This window comes from Acinonyx jubatus, chromosome D4 (genome assembly GCF_027475565.1).
Source record: "Acinonyx jubatus isolate Ajub_Pintada_27869175 chromosome D4, VMU_Ajub_asm_v1.0, whole genome shotgun sequence".
Taxonomy (NCBI): Eukaryota; Metazoa; Chordata; class Mammalia; order Carnivora; family Felidae; genus Acinonyx; species Acinonyx jubatus.
The window spans coordinates 48,125,836-48,137,052 of record NC_069391.1 but is presented as its reverse complement, the minus strand read 5'-3'; the positions used below and the strand labels follow the sequence as shown (position 1 = coordinate 48,137,052).

The window sequence follows — 11,217 nt, the reverse complement described above, 5'->3', positions numbered from 1 at the left end:
TGGCCCCGAGCTTCACGTAGACTGGAAGACAACACTGAATGAATAGACATCAATGATGGATGATTGACCAGTGATGGGCTTGAGTGGAAGAATGGAAGTCTGAGAATGGGGAGCGACCATCCTCCAGGGTTTTCCACACTGGTGAGTATGAGGAGACATGGTTAGAGTGCACCTCAGAAATTCCTGCCCCACCTTTCTTCCTTTCCCTCGCTTTTTCATATTCACTATCGTCATTATCTCCATGATTTTCTTTGTTCTCATTCTCTTATGAAATCTCAGATAACATCTAAAATAGAGGATAGGTACGCCCAAGCCTGGGATGATGGCTAGGGCAAAAGACATGTTCCTGCTCTCGCTCCAGGTCAGGACTTACTGAGAACTGAAATTGCCAAATTTTTCATCACTGCCACAATCTTCTGTATTGGTTGATGGTCCTTCTGCATTGTGAAATGATCCTAAAGATAGGTTAAACTCTGTCAAGTGAAGCAGTCTGAGGATGACCATTTGAGCAAAGTTACAAGAAGACTGAATTTAGAAGATTTGATTGTAAAAACGAAATAAAAGAATCATTTAATTTTAAAATGATATTTTATATATAAGTCATCAAATATAGTATTACTATTTTAATAACAAATGTTTCCTCAACTTTAATAAACAAATCCATTAAACTAATAATTTGCAAATGATAAGCATGGTTTTATCCATCCAGAAAACTGACTGACAATATTATCCTAAGTTACAAAAAGAATAAATAAAAAACTGCTTAGAAATACCACGTTGGTTTGAGGAGACATCTAAAATGATACTAGTGATCAGTTCCACGTTAGTTATGTAAGTGACCTATTTCTTGGTCCCGATGTCTTCTTGTCAGCTGTTCAATGAAGAGAAAACACCTTCGGATTTCCACACGGATGACCTCCCAGGCACAGTGGCTATACTTTTGGCCTTGCAAATAGTCACGGATGCCTTGGAAATAATTCTTTATTGCAAGTCTGGTACCCTCCCTTTGCGAGGATGAATGATCCTCCTGCCCAGAGTCCTGCTCCAGGCATACCCCTGTCTTCTCCGTTTGCTGATACAGTCCACTTAGGAGTCTCTCTAAACGGCTTTCATTCCACAACGATTGGGAGACATTCAGGCTGAAAGTGTTGAAGACCTGTCGCAGCATTTCTCCAATGGCCAGGAAAGCAGTTTCCTCCGGAAGCTGGTCGATTTTTGCAACCTGGAGGAATCTGAAGTTGCTTCTGTCCTTCAAACATCTCAGGGGAAATTTTCCTCCAAGGTTCTCTAAATGTTGTACAATCTCCCAGATGCCCCTCCGTTGAAAGTGACAGTCCAGAGAGCAGGCAGTACTGGAAAGAAGTAGCATCAAAGCCCAGCTCGGCAAGCTCCGGCTGGTCATGGTGGGTTCCTTTGCAGGGTGACTCCCTCTCCGGAGAGAGCCCGGCTGTGGATCGCCTCTGGCTGCACAGATTCTGTATCGCTGAATTTTTATATCTGTGGGAGCCTCGTTTTTGCACAATATTTCAGGGTCCCCCTCTTTTCTCGTGGTCTTTTCCGCCTGTTGTTTACTACTTTTCAATAATAAACAAAACTCTGCAGTGTCTTTGCACGGCGATACACACGTCCAGTTTTAGAACTGTGGTAGCTATGAACTATCTCCTATGTGACCAGCAATCAGTTAAGTGGAAACAAAGCCGCGAATGTTTTTGCCTTAGTTTAAATTTTCTGCGCATGGCTCATCATGGCTTTCCTTCCTTTAGTAATGTTGTTTGTCCTTGTTTCAATCAAGGATGACTCTCTCTGGGTAAAATGCTTGTTTAGATATTTGGGATGGTTCTCAAGGCTTTGTTTTAGCTAATTGGACTTTATCACAAACTTGTATTTCAAAGTCCTTCTAACATGTTATGTACGGTGAGACTTTTGTTAGGTTTTTTTTTCCTTCTGGCAAAACCGGAATTGTGGAATGTGTGAAATATGTTTTTGTCTCCTATCTCCCCCCATTTAATTGCACTCACCTCCTTTCTACTTATGGTATTCCTCTTTTCCTCCTTAAGCAGAAAAACAGAGTGATGGAGAGTGCCAATACTGAAGCCAGTCTGCCTTGGTTTGGATCAGATTTAACCCCGACCACCTTAGGCAGCTAATTTAGCTCTCTCGGCCTCAGTTCTTTGCCTATTCGAGTAGAGTGCTTAGGACAGTGTCCAGTGCCCTCTTGGTGTTCCAAGAATGTTAGCTGCTCTCAGGATTATCAAGCACTGCTCACAGCTGGCTGCCATGATCCTATAGTGCTGTGAACTATAAAGATTCTAAAGCTGCTAACAGTCCCCACTCCTCCTTCTAATTTTATTGAAGATGGGCCATGTGTAGGACACTGTGTTAGACACTAGGGATATAGAAATGACAAAGAAAAGAAGCTAGGACCCCTGCCTTTAAGATGCTCATATCCAGACATTACAAAAAGACCATGAAGGCAACAAAGAACTCTAGTAGTGTGATGATAGCCACGATATAATATAGTGCGATGAGTTACAATAAAAGTCTTCAGAAAATTCTAGAAGGACTCATGTGTCTTAGAATAGGGAAAGTAGTGAAAAGACTTAGGCATCTTAGAGAATTGTTGGTCCAACAGGAGACAAGTTGGAGACACTGTCCAGGTAGAGAGACAAAGGCATTAACGAAGGCATGGAATGGTCCATGTTGGAAAGTCATGGAGAGATCCACAGGTGGAACAGTGGAACACTGTTCAGCGCCTAGAGATAAGTCCAGAAATAATTGCTTGAAGGCAAGAAAACCCTTCTGGTTCACAGGAATGATTCTTTACTGGAAGAATTTCCAGTTTTGTAAAACTGGAAAAATATTTTGAGGCATCATGTAAGCCCTAGTGCCTCTCATATCAAAAATGTAAGTGACAGGCACCTGGGGGGCTCAGTCAGTTAAGCGTCTGACGTGGGCCCAGGTTAGGATCTCACAGTCCATGAGTTTGAGTCCCACAGCAAGCTCTGTGCTGCTAGCTCAGAGCCCCGAGCCTGCTTTGGATTCTGTGTCTGCCTCTCCCCTGCTCATGCTCTCTCTCTCTCTCTCTCTCTCTCTCTCTCCATCTCAAAACTAAGTAAACATTTTTAAAAAATTAAAAATAAAACAAATAAAAAGTGTAAGTGACCACCTAATGGTCAAGGGTGACTTTTACAAGTATAATTGCTGAGTTATCTGGTTTATATGGATTTAAATTATTTTTGACTTGACCATCATTTATTAACTCAGAACAGAGCTTCCACCTAAGAACCACTTTATACTCAACTCAGTCATATGCTTTAGCAGCTATTCTAGTTAGGATTTGTTAGTGGCAAAACCTTAGTTTATTTATCTAAAAACGTCTCTATTTATTTGTGGAGAGCACATCAACAGATATTTGTCGAAATAGTTGAATAATGGATTGAATTAAATGACAAGTTTTTTTTTTAACTCATAAGGATCCTTTTAAAGATCCATTTTGAATTTTTTGAGCAAAAAGCTTAAAAATGTTATTAAATGTATTAGCCCAATAACTGGCATATTTTTCTTTCCTTGGCCTACTTTTTATTAATTTTTCTTTCTCATTATTTTATTGTAAGCCACATTGCAAGATTTTAGTTGCTTTTAGAAATCACTTTGTGGAGCACAAGAGGAGTATACCAAATTTTGGTTAATCCATATTTATTGATTTTTTTCAGCTCTATTGAGGTATAATCAATACATAAAGTTGTAAGATATTTAAAATATGCAGCACGATAATTTGATACATATCTACATTGTGAAAGGATTATGTGGATTTAAATATTGGTCTTCCTCTGAACTAATTTCTGAACGGATTAGCTGGCACTTTAGAAGTTTTTGGCCTTTTACCCAATCAGCCAGAATCTGCCTTTATCCTGTTTGTTCTGCTGTCTCCATTTGCCTTTGCATTTGACTTGCCACGCTTAGTTAATTTACTTATACTTTGGCATATGCCTTTATATTTCTATAGCTATCAAAAAAGATGTTATGAGATATTTAAAAGCCCAGCCCATGCTCTAGGTGTACGGCCTCGGGCAGGGTGATCAGGCAGCACCTGGGCAGTGCCCGTCGGGTTCTGTAGATGCCGGAAGGGGCCAAGGAAAGAAGAGGGTCTGGCTCCATCATCACACCATCCTGAGAGAACCTATCCTGTTTGACACAACCTCCACACATCCATAGAGAAGGGCCAGGGTAAACCAAGCAGGAATGCGTTGAGATAGGAATATAAGTTCTAGAACCAGCCTGCTTGGGTTTAAATCCTTGCTTAATAATGGCATGGCTTTTACCGTGATGGTTATGTGTCAGTTTGAGTGGGTTAAGAGACACCCAGATAGTTGGTAAAACATTATTTCTGGGCGTGTCTGGCAAAGGATCTTCGGAAGAGGTTAGCATCTGAATCAGTAAATTGAGTAAAGAAGATCCCTCACCAGTGTGCATGGGCCTCATCTAATCCATTGATGGCCTGAGTAGAACAAAGAAGCAGAAGAAGGCTAAATTCTCTTTCTCTGCTGGAGCTGAGACATCCATCTTCTCCTGCTCTTGGAGGAGGGCCGATGCTCTTGATTCTCAAGTTTTTGGATTCAGTATATCATCAGCATCCCTCCTAACCTTTCCCCACTCTCATTCACAGGCTTTTGGACTCAGGCTGAATTATATCACGAGCTTTCCTGGTTCTCCAGCTGGCAGAGGCCAGGCCATAGGACTTGTTAGCCTCCATAATTGCATCAGCCAATCCTATAATAAATCTCATCTCTATCTACCTCTCTATCTATTTCCTATGGGTTCTGTTTCTCTGGAGGATGCTAATTCAACAGCTTCACAGTTGCATGGCTTTGGAAAGTTGTCTAGCCTCTCTATGCCAATTTCCTGATATCTACAGTGAAGATAACAATATTATCACATGTGACTGTTATAAAGGTTAATGATCAATGACTGGCACATGGGAAATGTTCGGTGTTTATTGCCATCGCCATCAGCAGCATCGCCGTCCTCATTGTCTTAGGGAGGGGAAGGCCTGGATGCCCCTGCCACTGACATACTTCTTTCCAGGGTTTTCCGTCTGTGCGGGAAGAAGGCCACAGACTCGTGAAACCAGTTGAGATAATTGTTTTTAAATCCTCTGAGATGCTATGTTTTGCAATTTATTTAACTGGGGCAGATTGTAGGTGAAAACCCTGTGGACATTAATAGTTGGTGGGTGAGCAGGAGTGAGGCAGGAACAGGTGGAGTCTGTTGTGGAGACTAAGAACTAGTCTCCAGAAGACTAATGCTTATGGAGAACAAGTTATGTGCTAGTGATGCGCTACGGTGTGTAAGGCAGGCCAGAATTTCCTGAGGGAGAGAGCCAGTTATGATGGGAACAATTAAAACGAGTGGAATAAAACTAACCATTGTATAAAGCTAGAGGTAATAGCAGTCATTCTGTATGTTGGCAGAGTGCTTTTACACACGCTGTCTTATTAGAGCCTTGATGCGGGGTAATTATATGACACTCGTTTCAGGGGCGAGGAAAGTGAATTTCAGTAGGATTAAGTGTACCGAGGATCGCACAACTAGCAGAGGCAATGTTCGTGGGTGACGATGCTGCAGAATTGAAGGATTGTGCTCTAAACTGGCTGGAGTTGAAGACGCTTCAATCCAAATCAATTGGTGTTAGTCTTCTGGAGTGAGGAGGATTCTGAGGCTTCATCTGGGCTGAGTGAAAAAAGTACTGTAATCAGCCAGCCATGTCTGCCATGAGATAGGGGGGAAGATGAGTTGTCCTTCCCATATAAACATTACGACACCTTAGGTATGCATCCTTTTGCTTGAGCGTAGGTTGAGCAGGATATAAGTCTGGGTAGATGGACGGAGATTAAACAAGACAGGTGATCACAAGCTGTAAAGGAGACTAGAAGAATGATATAGTTATGTCTACAAGTTAATACTGTTTTTACAACCTGGTATCGTAAATTTTTGAAACAAAAACACCACTTTATTCTTCTTCTTTTCCTTCCTTCCTTCCTTCCTTCCTTCCTTCCTTCCTTCCTTCCTTCTTCCCTCCTCCCTTCCTTCATTCCTTCTTTCCTCCTTCTTTTCTCTCTCTCTCTCTCTCTTTCTTCTTTTTAGGCAGGACCAGATAGAATAATTGGTAAGACTGAAAATTCAGAGATAGTGATTTCCAATCAGACTTCTAACTGTGGTCTTGGGGAAGTCCCACAACCCACTAAGTTTTATCTTTATGGCAGGGGAGCCAGATTGAGTAAGATGCCCTATCGTTCAGAGTGGTTGTGAGAGGCCACAGATATAAATAGAAAAACTTTGCCTCAAATTTAAAATGACATCCAGATCCTCAACCAAGCAGCTCTAACTGCTGGGCAAGTCAACACCTGCCCATGAAGGAAAAAGGTGAACTGCCATCTCTTTGTATTTTTACTGTCTGCCCTCCATGTTAATGCGGGACATGCGCTTGGCTTTGTGTAGCCAGCAGTGGAAAACCACTTCCCCTGTCTGTGGCCTTGGAAATGACAACCACATGTTATTCCAGGCTTTGCTCTCAGTTTTATTTTCCAGGTCTTAACTCATGATTGCCCTCTGGGTTTCTGTAACGGTAAGGGAAAGTTTTCAACTGAAACAAGAGTTCCTGCCAAAATGAAAGGACATGAAAACACGACTCTTCGTCACGTGTTTGCTAAATCCTCCGCTCTCTATTTGAAATTCAAAATTTGGGAGTTCAATTACAAGAGCACTTTCAAGTGCTGCTTTAAGAAAATGTTTATCTAAAATCATAGGCAATCTTAGTATGAGTATTAAAACTGTTCAAGTGCAATTTTTTGAGGAAACGGATAAAGAATCTATGGAAATAAACACTTTAATTAGATCATTGTTTACTCTTTAAATTTTTTTTAATGTTTATTTTTGAGAGAAAGAGAGAGAGAGAGAGAGAGAGAGGGGAAGGGGCAGAGAGAGAGGGAGATGCAGAATCTGAATCAGGCTCCAAGCTCTGAGCTGTCAACACAGAGCCCAATGCAAGGCTTGAACCCATGGACCGTGAGATCATGACCTGAACCGGAGTTGGATGCTTAACCTACTGAGCCACCCAGGTGCCTCAATTGTCTAACTACTCTTATGAGATGAGCTGATTTCAGTAGAACATTCTAAGTTGTGGTTGCTGGTAAACATTTTAAGACAAATTGTTTTTACTAATAATAAGAAAAGGTGATTCTCAAGTGCTTATAAATTGCAAATTCCTTTAACAGTACCCAGGAAATTCTTATCATAAAATCATTTCTCTTTTTTCCATTGATTCCTTCATTTCTGTGTGTCATTAACATGAACAATATGGACACATAGATGTATGCTAATGAAAACATACACTAAAGTGCCTGGGTGGCTCAGTCGGTTTAGCAGCTGAGTTGAGCAGCCGACTCAATTTCAGCTCAGGTCATGATCCCAGGGTTGTGGGATTGAGTCCCACATCTGGCTCCACACTGAAGAGGGAGCCTGCTTAAGATTCTCTCCCTCTCTCTCTCTCTCTCTCTCTCTCTCTTTGTCTCAAAAAAAAAAAGTATGCTAAGGAAAACTTCAGTTTGCCTCTTTTCAGTCTTACATATTTTCTTATCCTAAGGTTTAGGGATTAGTCTGGGTTTGAGTAGAGGTATGTAATCGATGTAGCCAATGATAACGAGAGCTAACATTTGTCTAGCACTTCTGTGTATCAGGAATTGTGCCAGGAATTTAGATAGAATATCTCATATCTTAAATCTTAAAGAGATAAATTGTTTCCTTTGTTCATTTTTGAAGTAATGAAGCTGAACCTCTGAAAAGTTAAGAAATGTGCCCAAGGTCACACAACATACAGGTGTTGCCTTATAAATATAAGGATTCAAATATAGATTCAAATATAGGTATGTCCAATCCAGACCTTTAGCTTCAGGTATATTAAAATCGACCAGGAAAAATTCTTTATGTGCGATTATAATCTTAAAAAGAGATGGGTACCAGATGATATTGAAAATCCTTGAGAGACAGAACTAAAATTCCGGTAGGCTCAAGCCTCTGAAATCCCCACAGGGCTCTGAGAAGTCCTACTGGGAAATCTGCCCACTAGCTAGTGACTGAGGAGAGAGAAGTATTCAAGTCTCCTAAACCCCAGTCTAGTGCATTTTCTTTTCACGATAAAAGCTTGTGAGTGGGTAATTATGTTTTAAAATTACATAAGGGTACAAAATAATACCATTATGTGATTCTCAGAAACGAAATGGGGGCTTAGAACTGTATCAAGTAGTGCTTACTTTCATGTTCCTTGTTATTTCATTATCGGGGACACAGTGTAGCCTATGGAATGTTAAGGTACAACTAAGGCAAATGACTCCTTAGGGTGGTGATGAGATAGGATACAATGTATTTTCCTCTTTAAAATTAAGATCACTTTATTATTGTTAAATGGTTAAGAAAAGCCATTTCCTGCCGCTGAATGTATTAAACATTCAGAAAAAGTACAAAGAAGAAAATAAACCTATCCACAAGTCTGTCACTCAGAGATGCTCATTCTACTGTTTCATTTACAATTTATGCTCTACGCAATTCCAGGCGTTATTGTACGCATATGTAAATATATTCTTGCACAAAAATGGGATTATAGTAGGTATATTGTTTTATTTTTAAAAATTTTGTTAAGGTTTATTTTAGAGAGAGAGAGAGAGAGGGTTGTGGGATTGAGCCCCACATCTCAATCCAAGCAGCACAAGCAGGGGAGGGCAGAGAAAGAGGGAGACACAGAACCCGAAGTAGGCTCCAGGCTCCGAGCCATCCGCACAGAGCCTGATGCGGGGCTCGAACTCACACACCATGAGATCATGACCTGAGCTGAAGTCAGATGCTCAACCGACTGAGCCACCCAGGTGCCCCTTATGTATATTGTTTTAAAATGTATCCTTGTCACTTAACAGTATGTTGGCTATGGAACTTTGTAAATCAATGCATATAGATCTAGCATAATCTTATTTTTTTTTTTTGCTACTACATTTTATTTAAATTCATCTCTTAATATATTTAGGGATTATAAATGTTTTAACTGTGATGTGACCCCTTTGTATTTATAACCAAGTGAGTCAATATGGAACATATCTTATAAGTTCATCTGCTTAGTGTGTCCGCAGGATAGAAGTTACTCAGTGCACTAGGATCATTCATACTCTTAACTTGACTTAATATTCCTCAGTGTGTACTAAAATGGCTTTAACATTAATTTTAGTCCAAAAGAATCTTTCCCAAATATTAAATTTCTTCTAACCGGCTGAAATACTCTTTATGAGCTGAAATGCTCCTACCCAGCACATATAAAATAAAACTGAAAAACATATTTAAATGGTCTTACATGTTAAAAAGGTAACATTTCAGTAGTATCACTGAAATGCTTGTCTCATTTTTAAAAAGGCATCACACTAAAATATTATTCTCTGGGAGCAAATATTTTTGCCTACATAAATACAACTGTATGAGTGGTTTGCTTATTGACAAAGGATTATTTGCTGGTATAGTGTCATCGTTTTTAATGACTACATAGTATTTCATTTTCAGGCTGTAGCATAATTTAATTAATTTTCTATGGTTGCAAGTTTATATTTTACTCCCAAATGTTGGGTATTACAAAGTCTGCACCAATAGACATCTTTGTATAAGCATTTTTTCAAAATTTGTCTAATTATTTCCTTGGGATAAATTTCTAGAAACAGAATTGCTGAATCAAAAGGAATACACACTTTTAAAGCCTTTGGCAATTGCTTTCTGTTGCCCTCTGCTATCCTACCAGTTGCTAAATATTTGAATATCCTGAATAATAGCCTGAAAGTTCTGTTATTTTGTGTTCGATGCCTATTTCTTTTTTTTAAATGCCTACTTCTTTTACTAATTTTGGACTTTTATTATTTTTAAAACATGGAGTCAGTGACTTGTGGTTCCTTTTCAGAGCTAATGAGATTCAAAGCACAAATAGTTGTCTGCATTTTTCACAAAAAAATGTGTCCCTCTAAAATAAATTTAAGGCAGGTAAATTTCCCATTTGACAGAAAGGGAAACTGAGAAAAAAGGAAGCTTAGATTTCCTCACTTCTTGATGGTAAAATTACAAAGCAAATAAAGTTCGATTTTGATCCCACTTCAACTCCGTGTCTGCCTTTTCTTCACTTTGGTTGTGATATCTTCTATCATTCATGTGATTCATAGTCATTCTCTCTAAGGCTTTTCAAAGGTTGCTTTCAGGTAAAGAATCCAAACACATGCACATAAAGATATGCATACTTAGGGAGCCTGGGTGGCTCAGTTGGTTGAGCATCCAACTCTGGCTCAGGTCATGATCTCAAGGTTTGTGAGTTCGAGCCCCGCGTCTGGGCTCTGTGCTGACAGCTCAGAGCCTGGAGCCTGCTTTGGATTCTGTGTCTCCCTCTCTCTGCCCTCCCCCACTCACACTCTGTCTCTCTCTCAAAAATAAATAAATATTAAAAAAAAAAAGAATGAAATCTTTGTTGATTGTCACAGAAAGTTTTATAATTTAGCCCAGAAAGTCTGAGCACTCTTGGCTTAAGAAGTTCAATATTATTAGGCCCATAAGAAATAAGAGCAAAGCTAAGTAAATAGAGAGAAGTTGAATCTCTCACGCAGACCACATTTACCGGTTCAGGGGTGGGATGTGTAGATTAATCCTTGAGATTCAGCTACATGGGATTTTAGGAGAGCTCAAACTGTAGCCTAAGAGGTGAAGAAGCTAATATTAAATGTTGTCCCTACATGTGGTTCCCCTTCCTCAACAGAGGCAGAGATACCCGCACACCCAACAGAGGCCAGTTGAAGCTAATTCACCAAATATCTTGTTGTCCTTTACACTATTTATAAAATTTACAGCAAATATATTGGAAAGGGCAATTTTAACAGCCTGTGACGATGTCAACGGCATTATAGTTGACTGGTTTTCATTTTGACTTCATAGCAACACTTCCAGGAAACATGAAGTCTGTGCCCCAGCTCCCTGCTGCTGGTAGAGAAAGGGGACTCTCTTTCAGGGCAAAAGACAGAAGAGTTGCTAAACTTTTCCCCACCCGGCATAAAGTAGAACCTAGGAGAGAAGAGAAAGAGATATCTCGTCTTCCCCTGTGTTATGTATTGAATTGTGTCCCCCTCAAATTTCTATGTTGAGGTCTTAACC

General features: G+C 39.9%; 1 protein-coding gene across 1 annotated transcript; it reads right to left on the bottom strand.

The window, feature by feature from the left end:
- Positions 1 to 823: 823 nt before the first annotated feature.
- Positions 824 to 1,545, bottom strand: LOC128312017 (interferon beta-like). Its single transcript, XM_053204269.1, has one exon. It carries the CDS (start codon positions 1,400 to 1,402, stop codon positions 824 to 826), a length of 579 nt encoding a protein of 192 aa, XP_053060244.1. The 5' UTR covers positions 1,403 to 1,545.
- Between the last annotated feature and the right edge of the window lie 9,672 nt (positions 1,546 to 11,217).

Bases quoted from the DNA above. Each gene is read 5' to 3' on its own strand.
- LOC128312017 (XM_053204269.1), bottom strand. From the start codon at position 1,402: ATGACCAGCCGGAGCTTGCCGAGCTGGGCTTTGATGCTACTTCTTTCC.